The 20,342-nt window shown below is 46.3% G+C and overlaps 1 protein-coding gene across 7 annotated transcripts in view; it reads right to left on the bottom strand.

Moving 5' to 3' along the window:
* LOC132402935 (rho guanine nucleotide exchange factor TIAM2) overlaps window positions 1-20,342 on the bottom strand; it is a 263,572-nt gene that overhangs the window by 134,298 nt on the left and 108,932 nt on the right. For 2 of the 7 annotated variants that reach the window (XM_059986059.1, XM_059986065.1), the window contains exon 1: window positions 16,755-16,876. The exons of the other annotated variants lie outside the window; for them this stretch is intronic. In XM_059986059.1, coding sequence (XP_059842042.1) covers window positions 16,755-16,865 — 111 coding nt within the window. In that variant the 5' untranslated portion in view covers window positions 16,866-16,876. Of the gene's footprint in view, window positions 1-16,754; window positions 16,877-20,342 lie in introns of those variants that run through there. 7 annotated transcript variants of the gene reach the window in all.

The raw sequence follows: 20,342 nt of genomic DNA, 5'->3' as shown, positions 1-20,342 counted from the left end.
ATATTACAGTACAGATCTGTCACTCCATCACAAGCAATCACATCTTCTATCACCAAGGCTTCACGCACTCAAATTTCCCTCTTAATATCCATCTCCTCCCTTCCCTTTCAGTCTATCTTCACAAAATGTAAACGTAGTTCTTGCATTTAGGTAATGAGACCTTCATTTAACAATTACAGTAAGCTTTGATTCAGAGCAAGAAAGCTATGGGTAAACGGCTAAGGATTTCTGGGGTGAAGGTAGTTTTACTATTTGGGGTAAAAGAGAGGCAAGACCACGCAAGGCACTTGACGTCAGCCAGTAGAGCGGGAAAGGTTGAAAAAGAAGACCGCCATATCCAGTGAGCAGCGGAGTGAGAGGGAGGAAGAATGATAGGGCATTGGCTCAACGGGCTTAGGTGGTAACGGAACAAGGCGAGATAGGTTTACCTGTGTTAATTGCAGAAAGGAAGTAGTATGTGTGTGAGGCCAGTTTTCTGTGGTCGGTGTCAGATATGGGAGATTCTGGAGTCTCCCAGCCTCCCGTATGGCCATATCTGCACCCGGTGTGTCGAGCTGCAGCTCCTAAGGGACTGGAGTTAGGGAACTGGAGATGCAGCTCGATGACCTTCGTCTGGTCAGGGAGAGCGAGGAGGTGACAGGAAGAAGTTATAGGCAGATGGTCACCCCGGGGCCGTGGGAGGCAGACAAGTGGGTCACTGTCAGAAGAGGGAAGGGGAAGAGTCAGGTACTAGAAAGTACTCCTGTGACTGTACCACTTGACAATAAGTACTCCTGTTTGAGTACTGTTGGGGGGGACAGCCTACCTGGGGGAAGCAACAGTGGCCGTGCCTCTGGCACAGAGTCTGGCCCTGTGGCTCAGAACGGTAGGGGACAGAAGAAGAAGGCAGTAGCGATAGGAGACTCGATAGTTAGGGGGTCAGACAGGCGATTCAGTGAATGCAGGGAAGAAACTCAGATGGTAGTTTGCCTCCCAGGTGTTTCAAATCGTGTCCAAGATATCCTGCACTGGGAGGGAGAACAGCCAGAGGTTGTGGTACATATTGGTATCAATGACATAGGGTAGGAAAAGAGAGGAGGTCCTGAAAAAAGACTGCAGGGAGTTAGGAAGGAAGTTGAGAAGCAGGACCAAAGGTAGTAATCTCGGGATTACTGCCTGTGCCACGCGACAATGAGTATAGGTTTAGAATGAAGTGGAGGATAAATGCATAGTTGACAGATTTGAGCGGGGGGGGGGGGGGGCAGGGATTCAGATTTTTGGATCATTGGGGCCTCTTTTGGGGCAGGTGTGATCTGTACAAAAAGGACAGGTTGCACTTGAATCTCAAGGGGACCAACATCCTGGTGGGGAGGTTTGCTAAGGCTATTGGGGAGAGTTTAAACTAGAATTGTTGTGGGGTAGGAACCGAACTGAAGAGATTGGGGAAGAAGTGGTTGGCTCACAAATAGAGAAAGCTTGTAGACAGTGCGAGAGGGAGGATAGGCAGGTGATAGAGAAAGGACGTGTTCAGACCGAAGGCTTGAGATGTGTCTATTTTAATACAAGGAGTATTGTGAACAAAGCAGATGAGCTCAGAGCGTGGATCAGTACTTGGAGATATGATGTGGTAGCCATTAGAGACTTGAATGGCTCAGAGACAGGAATGGTTACTTCAACTGCCAGTTTTCGATATTTCAGAAAGGACAGGGAGGGAGACAAAAGAGGTGGGAGCATGGCACTGGTGATCAGAGATAGAGTCATGGCTGCAGAAAAGGGAGACGCCATGGAGGGGTTGTCTACGGAGTCTCTGAGGGTGGAGGCTAGAAACAGGAAGGGGTCAATAACTTTACTGGGTGTTTTTTATAGGCCACCAAATAGTAACAGGGACATTGAGGGGCAAATAGGGAAACAGATCCTGGAAAGGTGTAATAATAAGAGTCGTCATGATGGGAGATTTTAATTTACCAAATATCGATTGGCATCTCCCTAGAGCAAGGGGTTTAGATGGGGTAGAGTTTGTTAGGTGTGTTCAGGAAGTTTTCTTAACACAATATGCAGGTAAGCCTACAAAAGGAGAGGCTGTACTTGATCTAGTATTGGGAAATGAACCTGGTCAGGTGTCAGATCTCTCAGTGGGAGAACATTTTGGAGATAGTGATCACAATTCTATCTCCTTTACAAGAGCATTGGAGAGAGATAGGAATAGACAAGTTAGAAAAGCATTTAATTGGAGTAAAGGGAATTATGAGGGTATCAGGCAGGAAATTGGAAGCTTAAATTGGAAACAGATGTTCTCAGGGAAAAATACGGAAGAAATGTGGCAAATGTTCAGGGGATATTTGTGTGAAGTTCTGCATAGGTACATTCCAATGAGACAGGGAAGTTATAGTAAGGTACAGGAATTATGGTGTATAAAGGCTGTAATAAATCTAGTCAAGAAGAAAAGCTTACAAAAGTTTCGGAGAGCTAGATAATGTTAGAGATCTATAAGATTATAAAGCTAACAGGAAGGAGCTTAAGGAAGAAATTAGGAGAGCCAGAAGGGGCCATGAGAAGGCCTTTGCGGGCAGGATTAAGGAAAACCCCAAGGCATTCTACAAGTATGTGAAGAGCAAGAGGATAAGACGTGAAAGAACAGGACCTATCAAGTGTGACAGTGGGAAAGAGTGTATGGAACCGGAGGAAATAGCAGAGGTACTTAATGAATACTTTACTTCATTATTCACTATGGAAAAGGATCTTGTTGATCGTAGTGATGATTTGCAGCAGACTGAAAACCTTGAGCATATAGATATTAAGAAAGAAAATGTGCTGAAGTTTTTGGAAAGCATCAAGTTGGATAAGTCACCAAGACTGGATGAGATGTACCCCAGGCTACTTAGGAGGTGAGGGAGGAGATTGCTGAGCCTCTGGTGATGATCTTTGCACCATCCATAGGGACCGGAGATGTTCCGGAGGATTTGAGGGTTGCGGATGTCGTTCCTTTATTCAAGAAAGGGAGTCGAGATTGCCCAGGAAATTATAGACCAGTGAGTCTTACCTCAGGGGTTGGTAAGTTGATGGAGAAGATCCTGAGAGGCAGGATTTATGAACATTTGGAGAGGTGCAATATGATTAGGAATAGTCAGTATGACTTTGTCAAGGGCAGATGGTGCCTTACGAGCCTGACTGAATTTTTTGAGGATGTGACTAAACACATTGATGAAGGAAGGGCAGTAGATGTAGTGTATATGGATTTCAGCAACACATTTGATAAGGTACCCCATGCAAGGTTTATTAAGAAAGTAAGGAGGCATGGGATCCAAGGGGGCATTGCTTTGTGGATCCAGAACTGGCTTGCCCACAGAAGGCAAAGCGTGGTTGAAGACGGGTCATATTCTGTCTGGGGGTCAGTGCCTCAGGGATCTGTTCTGGGACCCTTACTCTTTGTGATTTTTATAAATGACCTGGATGAGGAAATGGAGGGATGGGTTAGTAAGTTTGCTGCTGACACAAAGATTGAAGGTGTTATGGATAGTGTGGAGGACTGTCAGAGGTTACTGCGGGACATTGATAGGATGCAAAACTGGGCTGAGATGTGGCAGATGGAGTTCAACCCAGATAAGTGTGAGATGGTTCACTTTGGTAGGTCAAATATGATCGCAGAACATAGTATTAATGGTAAGACTCTTGGCAGTGTGGAGGATGAGATGATCTTGGTGTCCGAGTCCATAGGACGTTCAAACCAGCTGCACAGGTTGACTCTATGGTTAAGAAAGCGTACGGTGTATTGGTCTTCATCAATCATGGAATTGAATTTAGCAGCTGAGAGGTAATGGTGCAGTTATATAGGACCCTGGGACCCTGGTCAGACTCCACTTGGAGTACTGTGCTCAGTTCTGGTCGCCTCACTACAGGAAGGATGTGGAAGCCATAGAAAGGGTGCAGAGAAGATTTACAAGGACATTGCCTGGATTGGGGAGCATGCCTTGTGAGAATAGGTTGAGTGAACTCGGCCTTTTCTCCTTGCAGCGACAGAGGATGAGAGGTGACCTGATAGAGGTGTATAAGATGATGAGAGGTATTGATTGTGTGGATAGTCAGAGGCTTTTTCCCAGGGCTGAAATGGTTGCCTCAAGAAGACACAGGTTTAAGGTGCTGGGGAGAAGGTACAGAGGAGATGTCAGGGGTGAGCTTTTTCTTAGAGAGTGGCGAGTGTGTGGAATACTTTTGGATAGGTACATAGAGCTTAGAAAAATAGAGGGATATGGGTAAGCCTAGTACTTTCTAAGATAGGGACATGCTTGGCACAACTTAGTGGGCTGAAGGGCCTGTATTGTGCTGTAGGTTTTCTATGTTTCTAAGCCTGTATTTGCTGAAGTTACAAGAATGAAAAAGACCTGATGGAATTTTAAAGGGTTTATGGGACTCAAAAAGGTTTAAAGTAGAGAGGATGCTTCTTTAGGGAAAAGACTAAGATGCAGGGGCATTATCTCAGAACAGGGAAAATCCATTTGAACAGAAATGAGAAGTTCCTTCACACAGAAAGCAGTGAATCGCTGACATTCTCTATCCTAGAGGGCTCCACTCACTGAGTTTGTACAGAGGTTGATACAGGAACAAAAAGACATGAAAGGGAAGGGTGCCAGAAATTGCTGTTGATAGAGGGGAACTTCCCTAATCCCGATGTCCAATGACCTATTCTTGCCCCAATTTGTTATTAATAGTTTATTAATGCAGGTTTTGGGAAGCAAAGTGAAGACTGAATGGTGACTTGCTTTCCTGGAGTCAATGGTGGAACTGGGGAGATTTTATGCAATTAAAGACTTAGATATGCAGTACAGTGTTGTTATTAGTGGTATGTGGGGAAGAGGCTGGATGAGAAGGGCTGTCAGGTAAATCAGGCTGAAATATTATGAAAGCACTGGGGTGGGGAGGAGAACAAAGACAATGGCAGACAAAAAGCAGAGGGCTCTTTCAAGGGCCCTTTTTGAATGAGGTTGGAGGCAACATTGGATTTACAACTCTGGCAGGGTTTGCAACACATTACTTCCTAAAAAGCAAAACTCAATAGCATTAATGGCAGTGACCAGATGAACTCCGCGCCCTCTAAAAGGAAAACACAACTACAGCTGCACCTGACAACCCTATGATCTCTGTCTCAGAGGCCGATGTTAGACTGTCTTTAAAGGAAGTGAACCCTCGCAAGGTGGAAGATCCCAATGGAGTACCTGGTAAGGATCTGAAAACCTGAGCCAACCAACTGGTGGGAGTATTCAAGGACATTTTCAACCTCTCACTGCTACAGGCAGAAGTTCCCACTTGCTTCAAAAAGGCCATAATTACACCAGTGCCTAAGAAGAATAATGTGGGCTGCCTTAATGACTACTGTCTGGTAGCACTCACGTCGACAGTGATGAAAAGCTTTGAGAGGTAGGTCGTGATTAAACTGAACTCCTGCCTCAGCGAGGACCTGGACCCATTGCAATTTGCCTATCGCCACATAGATCATCGGCAGACGCAATCTCAATGGCTCTCCATGTGGCTTTAGACCATCTGGACAACACAAACACCTACGTCAGGATGCTGTTCAGCTACTATAGCTCAGCATTTAATACCATCATTCCCACAATCCTGATAGACAAGTTACAGAACCTGGGCCTCTGTACCTCCCTCTGCAATTGGATCATCGACTTCCTAACTGGAAGACACAATCTGTGCGGATTGTTGATTAACACCTCCTCCTCACTGATGATCAACACTGGTGCACCTCAGGGGTGTGTACTTAGCCCACTGCTCTATTCTCTCTGTACTCATGTATGTGTGGCTAGGCATAGCTCAAATATCATGATAAAATTTGCTGATGATACAACTATTGTTGGTAGAATCTCAGACGGAGATGACAGGACTCCCAGGAGCGAGATATACCGACTAGTGGAGTGGTGTCACAGCAACAACCTGGCACTCAACGTCAGTAAGGCGAAAGAGCTGATTGTGGACTTCAGGAAGGGTAAGATGAAGGAACACATACCAATCCTCAGAGGGATCAGAAGTGGAGAGAGAGAGAGCAGTTTCCAGTTCCTGGGTGTCAAGATCTCTGAGGATCTAACCTGGTCCCAACATATTGATACAGTTATAAAGAAGACAAGACAGTGACTATTCTTAATAAGAAGTTTGAAGAGACTTGGTATGTCAACAAATATACTCAAAAACTTCTATAGATGTACTGTAGGCAGCATTCTGACAGGCTGCACTACTGGAGGGCTACTGCACAGGACTGAAAGAAGCTGCAGAGGGTTGTAAATTTAGTCGGCTCCATCTTGAGTACTAGCCTACAAAGTACCCAGGACATCTTCAAGGAGAAATGTCTCAGAAAAGCAGCATCCATTCTTAAGGACCTCCAGGGCATGCCCTTTTTCTGTTCGCATCAGGTTGGAGGTACAGAAGCCTGAAGGCTTCTGATTCAGGAACCCATGAACACTACCTCACTTTTTTTACTATATATTATTTCTGCTTTTTGCACGATGTTAATCTATTCAATATACGTATACGATAATTGATTTACTTGTTTATTTTTTTTCTTCTTCTTCCATATTGTGTATTGCATTGACCTTCCTCTGCTAAGTTAACAAATTTCACGATATATGCCAGTGATAATAAACCTGATTCTGAAAAAGCAGAATTTCATTTTGAACAGGGCAGGTTGTCAGGAGTCTGCTGGAAATTCAGCCTGCATGTTTGTTGCCGGATACCCGGATCTATTTTCTTCCACAGCTTACGATATGGGCCCAATGATCATATATCCTCACCCGTTGCACGAGACTCATAGCAGACTGCCAGACTTTAGACACTTTTCATTCTCTGGGTTGCAAACAATTGCTGTCATAGCCCCACAAATCGTCGCCCCGCTGCATGCTTCACTTCTGCAGCTCTCCAGAGGCAGATGGCAAGGATTATTCTTCTCCATTTGGATCAATGGTTGAATTGTTGTGCATGTCGCAGAGAATAAAGGCAGAACAGCCTAGACAGTTTATAAAGTACACCCATTGTACATGTGCAGACTGTAATCAACAAAACAATTTCCCCCAAAAAAGGCATAGCTGCAAGCTTTTAAAAATATATTGATTCAAAACTCAAATACACATGGAGACACATTTACTATGGCAATTAATACAGAATCTGTGCATGAAAAGATTGCATCAACGTCAGAACAAACACTTTAAAACCAAATGTGGTACATTAAAAGTTCACCTTCTTGTGTGCTGGCTTACTTTATTTAAAAAAAATATTCTGAGTTGTTCCAATCCTAATGATTCATATATACTTTGAACAAATAAGCAATCAAATTAGGCTGATGTGGTGCAACTAATTTTTCACAGCTATGATGTTATCAACACTCTACACTTCAGATCATATTGTCAACAAATACTTATTGTACTTGCAATTCCTACAATGCATTAGCAAATACCTTCAGTTGATCTGTGAAACTGCAGTATAGAAAGCTCACCAGTAGGGGATGCACGATCATAACAAGCTAGCAAAAAATTATAATCGTGCAGTTGTACAAGATAAGAAAAGTTGATCACAAAAATAAAATCTTTCTCCATCATGATGAACATTCTGATTCAAAGTGTTGTGATTGACTTTCACCCAGATATGTTCTTCAGTTCAGCATCAAGTATTAACCAACCTACCACTATAGAAGTAATTAGAGAGGATTTGAGCTCATTTGGAAAGGCATTGCTTGCTTAGGGACAGTCAGCATGAGTTTGTGCAGGGTGGATCATGCCTTACAGACAGAGTTTGACTGAGGAGGTGATAGGGACGTTTGATGATGGTATGGCAGTAGACGTTACCTGCTTGTACCTTTGTAAGGCATCAAGGTCCCTCACAGTAGGTTGATTCAGAAGACGTATGAGATCCAGACTGAATTGCAACTTTGGGTTGGGAATTGGTTGCTCATATAAGACAGAGAGGAGGGGTGAACAGCTGTTATTCGGGCTGGACACTTTAGGCCAGTGTTGTTCTGCAAGGATCAATACTGGGAATTGCATTGTTTGCAATATATATCAATAGATAACTTGAATGAAACATCAGCAAGACAAAGGAGTTGATTCAGGAATCTATCTGTCTTGTATTGTGCCCAGCACACTGTGGCTCTACTTTATTAGGAAATTGAGGGGAATTGGGATGTCAATATATCAGGTATTCTGACCGGCCACACTGCAGCCTGCTGTGAAGGCTCCAATGCACAGGATCACAAAAGGCTGCAACTTGTAGACTCATCACAGCAAAACCCTTCCCACCAGAGGACATCTTCAAGAGGCAGTGCCTCAAGAATGTGCCATCCATCATTAAAAGACTCTCACTATCCAGGAAATATCCTTTCCTCATTACTCCATCAGGGAGGAGGAACAGAAGCTCACACTCAATGATTCAGGAACAGCTTCCTCCCCCTCCATCATCATTGGATTTCTGAATGGTCCATGAAACCATGAAGACTGGCGCACTGCTTCTCTTTCTCCCATGGTCCGTACTCCTCCGTTATCAGATTCCTTCTTCTCCAGCCCTTTTTCTTTCCCACTCGCCTGGCTTCACTTATCACCTTCCACCTGGTCCTTCTTCCCTTCCCCCCAACTTTATATTCTGGCGGCTTCCCCCTTCCCATCCAGTCCAGAAGAAGGGTCTTGGCCTGAGACTTCGACGGTTTATTCATTTTCATGGATGCTACCTGACCTGCTGAGTTCCTCCAGCATTTTTTTGTGTGTTGCTTTGAATTTCCAGCATCTGCAGAATCTCTTCTATTTATCCCTATTTTGTCTATTTTGTAATTTTACACTTTTCCACTGAACTGCTGCAGCACAACAGATTTTGTTATGCAAGATAGCAACAATGAATCATGATTCTGAGAATGTATAGTAGATTGTAGATGACACCAAGTTTGTTGGAGTTGTTCACAGCATAAAGAATACAGTGGGATGTCGATGAATTACAGATATGGACAGAAAAATGGCCAATGGAGTTAAATCCAGGCATTTTGGGAGGTCAAATGAAAGGAGCAAGTATACAGTTAATAGTTGGTCCCCTAATAGAATTGCTCCATTGTTCAATAGATCTGCCTATGCAAGTGGCTAAAGTGGTAAAAGGGGCAAATAGCACGCTGGCCTTTGTTGGTACAACGGTAAGGAAGTTGTAAGCAGCTATTTAAAACTTTAGACTTTCGAAGTGGTTTGCGCAATTCTGATCACCTCCTCAGAGGAAGGACATGGAGACGGATGGAAGGATGTTGAAGAGATTTCCCAGGATGCTGTCTGGATTAATGGGAATGAGCTGTAAAACTGGACAAACTTTAATTGCTCTCCCCAGAACATTGGAGGCTCAGGAGAGACCAGTCAGAGAATTTGAGAGGTGCAACCTGGGTGGACAGTCAGAACCATTTCTCCATGTTGAACCCCAGAGCACATGCTTTTAAGGTGATGAGGGAAGAGGGGAGGAGGGGAAGAGATTTTATTATATAGAGATGGTAAGGGTCTGGAATGGATTACCAGTAGTAGTGGATGCAGGCAGTTTGCTGGAGTTACTGAATCTTTTAGCTAGACATGTGAATATGATGGGAATGGTGGATACACCAGAAGAGGACATTTAGTATAAACTGACATCAAGATCAGTACAACACAAAGGGTGCAAGGGCCTGTCCAGTGCTACATTAAACCTCTTCTGCATGCTCACCAGGCCTCCAATCATGGGCTGACCAGAATTAAACAGACAGACTGGGTTTGTTTCCCTGGAGAGAGGGTGGCAAAGGAGTGGCCTGATAGAGGTGCGCAAATTTAAAACAGTGTAGATGATCAAAGCACTTAAGAAGCTTTGAGATTAATTTATTTGAGTCGCCAAAGCATAAAAGGCTAAGGACCTTCAGAGTGGGTAAATGGGATTAGTATAGATGGTCAGCATAGACATGATGGGCTGAAGGGCCTACTTTTGAGACTCCACAACTATAACACAATGGGACAGGTGGCCTGTCTAAAATCTTGTCACGACTAACCAGGCACCACTTGTTATGTGCTTGTTAAGATCAGGTTGGGTGACTTTTTGAATGCAGAATACAACAGATATCAATAGGTTTCAATAGGTACATTTAATGTCATCTTTATTACCAATAGACCCATCACAATAATTTTGAATTAGATACTATGTCCCCACAGGTTCTCTTTATCTTTCTCCACAGGCTTACATGAACTGCTCAACTGCAAACTTGCAAGATATTCAACTGCAAGATATACAGATATAAGATAATTAAATCTTTTTTTGTCCTTGGTTCTGATCAATTTTAAAACACATCAAAAACGCAGTATTACAAACGTCTTTTTGTAAAAGCAACAGGCAATACTAGCTGATACTCTGAGTGCAGTGCTTAGAAATGTAATGATCATCTAACAGTGAGCAACACACACAAAATGCTGGAGGAAATCAGTAGGCCAGGCAACATTACGGAGATGAATAAACATTTAACATTTTGGGCTGAGAACCCTTCATCAGGACTGGAAAGGAAGGAACAGAAACCAGAATAAGGTGGTGGTGGGAGGGAAGGGAAGGAGTATAAGCTGGCAGTTGATAGGTGAAGCCGGGTGAAGGAGGGGCTGAAGTAAGAAGCTGGCAGGTGATAGGCGGAAGAGGTAAAATGCCACAGAAGGAGGAATCCGATAGAAGAGGACAGTGGACCATAGAAAAAAGCAAAGGAGAAAGGGAGCAAAATGTTGGTGATGAGCAGGTGAGGAGAAGGGGTGAGAGGGCAACCAGAATGGGGAACGGAAAAAGAGAGGAAGGAAGGATAAGAAATCACTGGAAGTTAGAGAAAGCCATCAATCAGGCTGAGGGCTATTCCTGCAATCTGAGTCTGGCCTCATCATGGCAGTATTGGAAATCAAATTGAAATGGATAGCCACTGGGAGATCCTGCCTTTTGTGGTGGACAGAGCAAAGGTACTTGACAACGTGGTCCCTCAATCTGCATCAAGTCTCATTGATGTCGAGGAAGTACCAGATATAGTAGACAGCCCCAACAGATTTGCAAGTGAGCTGTCATCTCACCTGGATGGACAGTTTGGGGCCCTGAATGGTGGTGAGGGAGTCACACTTGCAGGGGTAAGTGCCAGGAGGGAGATCAATGAGAAGAAATGAGTAAACAAAAGAGTTAGTTACACAGAGGTTGTTCCCTACGGAAAGTGGAGGGCAGGGGAGGGGGAATGGGAGGGAGGAAAAAAGATGTTTAGTGGTAAAATCTGTTGGAGGTGCCAGAGGCTATGGAGGAATGATGTGTAGTATATGGAGGCTGGTGGACTGGTAGGTAAGGACAAGGGGAACCCTACCCCTGTTATAACAGCAGGAGGATAGAGTGAGGGTAGGTGTGCAGGAAATGCAGATGAGGGCAGCATCAATTGTTGGGGAAGGGAAACACTTTTAAAAAAAAAACAAAGTGGCTATCTCAGATGTCCAAGAATGGAAAACCTCAGCCTTATAACAAATGTGGCAGAGACAGAAGGAAATAGCACATGTACATGTGACAGTGTGGGAGGAAGTATAGCCAAATAACTGCGAGAGTAAGTGGGTTTGTAAAAGATGTCAGTGATCTTGCTGTCTCTAGCAATGGAGAAAAGGTAGTGAAAAGTGTCTGAGATGGACTAAGTAAATTTCAACCATTTTATTGTTGCTTGATTCAAATTCATCTGCCACCAGATTAACACTCATCACTTTACTGAACCATTTGGAAACCAAGGAACTAACATTGATTGATGCTGAATTGCAAACGTTACTCAGTAGTGGTACTGTAGCGGTGTGCTACAAACAGCGCTAAAATTACGACACGGAGTCGGTAACTGCAGTCGAAGGAAAAACTTTATTCGAAAACTTCAGCCTCACTTTTAAGCCTCTGTCAACCGGCCCCCCATGGCGAAGAGGCTCCAAAGCTCTGTGCTCGCAAACCCCCGTAGGCTATCTAATTGTGAGTCGGTTCGCATACGCTAGGAAAAGAGCCGCCACATAACCCCCCCCCAGAACCGGCGATACACCCCCCAATGTCCACAGCCAGGGCCAGAACCTGCTTGGGAGGTCGGCCTCTGCGCCGAGGCGCCGGAAACTCGGCCGGTTGCGCCAGGTCCACATGGGCCGGCTTGAGGCGGTCCACCGTGAAAACCTCCTCCTTCCCCCCAACGTCCAGCACGAACGTGGACCCGTTGTTCCGGAGCACCGTAAACGGCCCCTCGTATGGCCGCTGCAGCGGTGGCCGATGCCCGCCCCTTCGTACAAACACAAACTTACAGTTCCGTAGGTCTTTGGGTACGCAGGTCGGGTGCCGCCCATGCTGTGAAGTGGGTATGGGGGCCAGGTTACCGAGCTTCTCGCGAAGTCTGCCCAGGACTGCAGCGGGTTCTTCCTCTTGCCCCCTCGGGGCTGGTAGGAACTCCCCGGGGACGGCCAGGGGCGCGCCGTATACCAACTCGGCCGACGAGGCGTGCAGGTCGTCCTTGGGCGCTGTGCGGATGCCGAGAAGGACCCAGGGAAGCTCGTCCGCCCAGTTGGCTCCTCGCAGGCGGGCCATGAGGGCCGACTTCAGGTGACGGTGGAAACGCTCCACTAGCCCGTTCGACTGTGGGTGGTAGGCAGTGGTGTGGTGCAGCTGAGTCCCCAAAAGGCTGGCCATAGCTGACCACAGGCTGGAGGTGAACTGGGCGCCTCTGTCGGAGGTAATGTGGGCTGGTACACCAAAGCGGGATATCCAGGTGGCGATCAGGGCTCGGGCGCAAGATTCGGAGGTGGTGTCGGTGAGCGGGACCGCCTCTGGCCATCTTGTGAACCGGTCCACGATAGTCAGGAGGTAACGCGCTCCGCGCGACACTGGCAGGGGGCCCACAATATCCACATGAATGTGGTCGAAACGCCGGTGGGCGGGATGGAACTGCTGCGGTGGGGCTTTGGTGTGCCGCTGAACCTTGGCCGTCTGGCAGTGCATGCACGTCCTGGCCCATTCACTGACCTGTTTGCGGAGTCCGTGCCAAACGAACCTGCTGGAAACCATCCGGACAGTTGTCCGGATGGAGGGATGCGCCAAGTTATGAATGGAGTCGAAAACACGTCGCCGCCAGGCTGCGGGGACGACCGGACGGGGCTGGTTGGTGGCGACGTCACAGAGTAGGGTCCTCTCACCTGGGCCCACGGGGAAGTCCTGGAGCTGCAAACCAGAGACTGCAGTCCTGTAACTCGGAATCTCCTCATCTACCTGCTGTGCCTCTGCCAGTGCCTCAAAGTCTACCCCTTGGGAAAGGGCATGAACGGTAGGGCGAGAGAGCGCATCCGCCACGACATTGTCCTTACCCGAGACGTGCCGGACATCCGTAGTGTATTCAGAGATGTAGGACAGGTGGCGTTGCTGGCGGGATGACCAGGGGTCGGATGCCTTCGTAAACGCAAAGGTAAGCGGTTTGTGGTCCGTGAACGCGGTGAAGGGCCGACCTTCTAGGAAGTACCTGAAATGCCGGATTGCCAGGTAGAGCGCCAACAGTTCCCGGTCAAAAGCACTGTACTTGAGCTCGGGTGGCCGCAGGTGTTTGCTGAAAAACGCCAGGGGTTGCCAGCGACCTGCGATGAGCTGCTCCAGCACCCCACCGACTGCCGTGTTTGATGCGTCCACTGTGAGGGCGGTAGGGGTGTCCATTCTGGGATGTACTAGCATTGCGGCGTCAGCCAAAGCTTCCTTCGTTTGAACGAAAGCGGCGGCGGACTCCTCGTCCCAGGTAATGTCCTTGCTCGGACCCGACATCAGGGCGAACAGGGGGCGCATGATCCGGGCAGCTGAAGGGAGGAAGCGGCGGTAGAAATTGACCATACCTACGAATTCCTGAAGGCCTTTGACCGTGGTGGGTCGGGGGAAGTGGCGGACCGCATCTACCTTAGCGGGCAGAGGGGTTGCCCCGTCTTTAGTAATCCTGTGGCCCAGGAAGTCAATGGTATCAAGTCCGAACTGGCATTTGGCAGGGTTGATTGTAAGACCGTACTCACTCAGTCGGGCGCAGAGTTGACGGAGGTGGGACAGATGCTCCTGACGACTGCTGCTGGCTATGAGGATGTCATCCAAATAGATGAACGCGAAGTCCAGGTCCCGTCCCACCGCGTCCATTAACCGCTGGAACGTCTGTGCGGCATTCTTCAGGCCGAACGGCATGCGGAGGAACTCGAAGAGGCCAAACGGGGTGATGAGAGCCGTCTTGGGGACGTCGTCAGGATGCATCGGGATTTGATGGTACCCTCGGACAAGGTCGACCTTGGAGAAGATCCGGGCGCCGTGCAGGTTTGCCGCAAAGTCCTGAATGTGCGGCACAGGGTAGCGGTCCGGTGTGGTAGCCTCGTTCAGCCTGCGGTAGTCGCCGCACGGTCTCCAGCCCCCCGTCGCTTTGGGCACCATGTGCAGGGGGGAAGCCCAGGGGCTGTCGGACCGCCGGATGATCCCCAATTCCTCCATTCTCTGGAACTCCTCCTTCGCCAGTCGGAGCTTGTCCGGGGGAAGCCGCCGAGCACGGGCATGGAGGGGTGGTCCCTGTGTCGGGATGTGGTGCTGTACGCCGTGCCTGGGCATGGCTGCTGTGAACTGCGGTGCCAGAACCGATGGGAACTCCGCCAGGACCCTGGTGAAGTCGTTGTCGGACAGCGTGATGGAGCCGAGGTGAGGGGCTGGCAACTGGGCCGCGCCCAGGGAGAACGTCTGAAAGGTCTCGGCGTGTACCAGTCTCTTCCTGGGCAGGTCAACCAGCAGGCTGTGAGCTCGCAAAAAATCCGCACCCAGAAGCGGTTGGGCTACGGCGGCCAGTGTGAAGTCCCACGTGAACTGGCTGGGGCCGAACTGTAGCTGCACCTGACGGGTGCCATAGGTCCTTACTGTGCTGCCATTCACGGCCCTCAGGGGGGGACCCGGTGCCCTGCTGCGAGTGTCGTAACTTGTCGGAGGTAAAACGCTGACCTCAGCCCCAGTATCGACCAAAAAGCGGCGTCCCGACCTGCTATCCCACACATACAGGAGGCTATCCCGATGGCCAGCCGCCGTAGCCATCAGCGGCGGCTGGCCCTGGCGTTTCCCGGGAACTTGCAGGGCGGGCGGCAACGGCGGGCTTCTGCGCCCCACCGCTGGTGGTAGAAGCACCAGTGGTCATTGGGCCGGGGGTTAGTGGGCTCTGCGGCCGGGCCTGGACTAGTTTGCTGCCGGGAGCGTGGCTGGGTGATCTGTGCGATGGACGCCCCGCTCACCTTTTTGGCGTTCCACAGCAAGTCCGCCCGGGCTGCCACCTTCCGGGGGTCACTGAAATCCGCGTCGGACAGCAGCAGGCGTATGTCCTCGGGCAGCTGCTCCAGGAATGCCTGCTCAAACATGAGGCCTGTGTGTCCCTCGGCCAGAGACAACATCTCATTCATTAAAGCCGATGGAGGTCTGTCGCCCAAGCCATCCAGGTGCAGTAAACGGGCAGCCCGCTCGCGCCGTGAGAGTCCGAAAATCCTGAGGAGCAGGGCTTTGAATTCCGTGTACTTGCCGTCTGTCGGGGGCGACTGTACGAACTCCGCGACCTGGGCAGCTGTGTCCTGGTCGAGGGAGCCCACCACGTAGTAGTAGCGGGTGTCTTCTGAGGTGATCCGGCGAACGTGGAATTGGGCTTCGGCTTGCTGGAACCATAGGTCCGGGCGCTGTGTCCAGAAACCCGGCAGTTTCAACGAAACCGCATGAACAGAGGCGGCGTCGGTCATTTCTGGTCCAAAAATCGTTTGGACCGTCGGGGTCACCAATTGTAGCGGTGTGCTACAAACAGCGCTAAAATTACGACACGGAGTCGGTAACTGCAGTCGAAGGAAAAACTTTATTCGAAAACTTCAGCCTCACTTTTAAGCCTCTGTCAACCGGCCCCCCATGGCGAAGAGGCTCCAAAGCTCTGTGCTCGCAAACCCCCGTAGGCTATCTAATTGTGAGTCGGTTCGCATACGCTAGGAAAAGAGCCGCCACAGTACCACTGCCTCCATAACTGATTGTTCTGGCTTCAAAGTGCATCCAAAAGATTTGAGCACATAATTCTTTTTCCGGCATTTCAGTGTTGTTCAGAAGCAGCACCAAATTATTTAAATGAACTGTTAAATCAAGATCTCATTTGCCTCTTAGATGATGCAAAACATGACACTGTTCTGAATCATGGAAATTCTCATGCAGATAACATCAGTCTTTAACATCATGACTTTGCAAGACCCCACAGTCAGCAAACTAGCGGCCACATTTTCCCACAATACAACATAATTAAAACATGTTGGTCATCCTGGCACTTAAATGCGACTCAGTATAAATGAAAGTACTTTCTTTGGGCACCTACTTGCATCAGACTATTTTTGTGAACAGACTATTCCCAGAGATACTGCACATTTAAACAAGTGACAAACCAAACTGCATCTAAACTTTGTCATGTTCTTATGAATGAATTGCAACATATATACAGATCTGATGAGAATTATGTATTTTTGTAACAAAGCCACACACTTGAACTAATATCTTGAGACATACAAGAGTTTAAGGGATTAAACAATACTTTCAACCAGCTGGAGAACCGAGAATTCAGAGTAGTCATTTCAGGGCAAGGGATCAGCTTACATGAGGAAATATTCTTTTACAAAGAGCTGTGAATTCTCTGTCTCAAAGGCTCAGCTGTTAAGTGCATTCATGGATACATCCCACTGAAGGTAAATAATCTAATTTCTCCGTAGTTCCTTTCTTACCTTAACTTCACAAGGGATGTCTATCCTGAAATCAGGAAAGTAAACCAGGAAACCACTTCTCATACCCCATCTTTCCAACAGTATATGACGCACTGCAGCATTTAACATCATTCCGTTTTCAGCCTTTGCTCCCCTCACGTTGAGACCCATTTTTTCTCAAAGCTTCCCTCTAGTTCAGCAGCTGAGACTGGAGTCAGCAGGGGTGAGGTAATTTTACAGGAAGTCTATCACCTGTCTGTAAATTTTTCCCATGAATAGACTTTGTAATGCAGCAATGTCAATTTAAAATCTAAATCAATGACTATCAGAGCAGTATAAACTTTTTTTCAAAAAAAAAACTTGGTTATTCTACCTAAAATTCATATGGTGGTAATTCAGGAATGAAAGAATTCCTTAATTTGCTTTGTAGCTCCATTACCAAGTTTGAAATCAAAAGAAAATCTGAAAACGGATGGTTTTTTTCACGTAACCAATATCCCCATAGGAGTTAAAGCACTAGCATATTAATAAGGACACAGGTGCCATGTTATTAATGCACAGCAGGCAGCTTTTAGCCACTCATTAACTGATTCAGTGTTCTTAAAGCAATAACTAAGTGTAATATATTTATATAATCAAAAGTTAATCAGATGATGGAGACAGACAGTCTGTCCTAATGATTTCATGTTAAGACTTTTTGCACACCATTATCATTCACTTACTTATTCTATATCTGAAAGATCAACCAGAGGTTTTATTTCAAGGGTAAGCAAAATATAATGATTTTTCCCAGAAGATCTTTGTAAAAAGTATTTGAGTATTATCCAAAGAAGATCTGGTTAAAATACAGGAAGCATTGTGTAAGTAGGTGTGGGTTGGATTCAGTGGAAAAGACAAAATGCAGTTAAAAATATACTTTAAAACACACTCATAAACTTACAAAAATGAACTACCACAGTGATGCACCATCAATAACTCTCTCGGAGACGTGAGGCGAGATATAGGCTTTTATTGGCTGGAAGAAAGAACAAGCAGCAAGTGACCGCCATGCTACATCCTGGAGACTGAGGCCAGGGCTGTGCCTCCAATCGCCTTTATACTGGGGTCTGTGGGAGGAGCCACAGGAGCAGTCAGCGGGGGGGGCATGTCCAGACAGGTATATGTAGTTCACCACACACAGATTCAGTAATTCCGTATTCATAACTAAAAAGGCATTTCTTCAAATAAAAGCAAACCAGATTCTCAGTCATCCATCTACAAGCTGTCCACTTTTAAGTTGATCAAACTTCATAACTAAATAGTTTAATGATTCGCTTTAGTGTTACAAAATCTACTCGAGCCCTCTTTGTGGCTTAACTCAATGTCTGCACTTACACTTCAATCACAAAAGCAAATGACACAATCCCCCTACACAGCAAAACAAGGTTGTGTTAATTCCAATGTTACAATGGAGGCAACCCAACCCTGAGGAACTGTTCACAACTTTTTATTTTACACTCAGTTTACATAGCATACATGTAATTGAAATGACCAATGTTTGGATTTAATCTTGGAAACATAAGCACTGATAAAACTTTGAAGGAGCTATTTCTGTAACAGCAACATATTTTTCTGTTATAATGTTGACTAGGCCATATCCTATTTTGACCAACCAGAGAAGATACCTCTGTCTGAGGACAAGTAAGCTATGCCTTCCACAGGCAAAATTAAACAAATCCAGTACCCAAGCACAGACACAAGGTTACAGGGAGATGGATTTTGATCCATTTGTTCAATTGCAAGAATCCTATTGGCAATTTAACATTAGAGCTAATACAGTTGTTCCCTGAAGGTAGATAACGGATATGATCAGGGAAAATTTTACATGCAGTAAATGATTCAGAAACTAACAGTTCTCTTCTGGTGCTGAAGTCATCAGAAACTGAAAACATTCCTTAGAGTGTGCAACAAATGCCCTTCCTTCAGGTGGGGAAGTTTAGTCTTAGACACGTTTTCCAGCACTGACATTTGTGTTCACAACTTGTGCCAAACACCTGCAACCTGAGAAATTTAACCCTCTGCCAGGTGGTTGTGCAGAAGTAGTACAACTGGAAAGGTAGTACTTAATAATGCCTGAGTAGGTGCAGGTAATGAAATCCAAGCTGGATTACTTTAAGAAGCTTTTACCAAATGTGGTTAGCAAACTGAAGTACATCAACTAGATGTTACATGCAAACCATTATCCAAAGAGAATGTTGATTAATAACACCATATGAAGCCAGCATTAAAAATTACCTTCAATTAATTGATTGATTAAAACTGCAGGTAAAACCAACTACTCCACAAATTGCCAGTTAAATAGACAAAGCACATTTCTGTAATACACTCCCTAATATTCTGAATAATAGTGGATTGCTTTGATTTATGCCAAGTTTATGCATGGAAGCTTCAGCACAATCTCAACTTGGAAAATGTCTGCAAGTTCTGCCACAGTTTACAGAAGTTTACAGTTTACAGGCACAGTTAATGAAAATTAAAGTGCCTGTAAAAAAGTATTCACCCCCCCCCCCCCTCGAGTGTTCATGTTTAGTTGTTTTACAACATTGCATCACAGTGGATTTAATTTGGCTTTTTTTTATTGTGAAAGACTCTTTGTCAAAGTGAAAAGAGATCTTTATGAAATTATTTAAATTAATTATGAACATTAAACACATAATACTTGATTGTATAGGTATTCATCTGCTCCAGGTCAGTGTTTAGCAGATACACCTTTGGCAGCTTTGAGTGTGTGTGGATAGGTCTCTATCAGCTTTGCACATCTGGACGCTGCAATTTTTCCCCATTCATCCTTATAAAACTGCTCAAGCTCTGTCAGATTGCATGGATAGATCGTGAGTGAATGGCCCTCTTCAAGTCCAAACACAAATTCTGAACTGGACTGAGGTCTGGACTCTGACTTGGCCACTCCAGGACATTAACTTTATTATTTTTAAGCCATTCCTGTGTAGCTTTGGCTTTATGCTTGGGGTCATTGTCTTGCTGGAAAACGAATCTTCTCCCAAGTCACAGTTCTCTTGCAGACTGCATCAGGTTTTTCTCCAAGATTCCCAGTATTTTGCTGAATTCATTTTACCCTCCACCTTCACAAGCCTTCCAGGGCTGCTGCAGTGAAGTATCCCCACAGCACGATGCAGCCACCACCATGATTCACGGCAGGGATTAGTGTGTTTTTGATTCTGTGCGATGTTTGGCTGACACGAAACACAGCATTTAGTTTGATGGCCAAAAAACTTTATTTTGGTTTCATTGGACCATAGAACCTTCTTCCAACTGACTTCAGGCTCTCCCACGTGCCTTCTGGCAAACTCTAGCCAAGATTTCACGTGAGCTTTTTTCAACAGTGGCTTTCTCTTTGCCACCCTCCCATAAAGCTGTGACTGGTGAAGCACCCGGGCAACAGTTGTTGTATGCACAGTCTTGTAACTCCTCCTGAGTTGTCACAGGTCTCTTGGTGGCCTTTCTCACTAGTCCCCTTCTCACAGGGTCACTCAGTTTTTGAGGACGGCCTGCTCTAGGCAGGTTTACAGTGGTGTCATATTCCAAAAGATATTCATTGACTTGGAAAGATTC

Source organism: Hypanus sabinus, chromosome 12 (assembly GCF_030144855.1).
Source record: "Hypanus sabinus isolate sHypSab1 chromosome 12, sHypSab1.hap1, whole genome shotgun sequence".
Lineage (NCBI taxonomy): Eukaryota > Metazoa > Chordata > Chondrichthyes > Myliobatiformes > Dasyatidae > Hypanus > Hypanus sabinus.
Note: the sequence above shows the minus strand (reverse complement) of the source record. Positions and strands in the feature narration are given on the sequence as shown.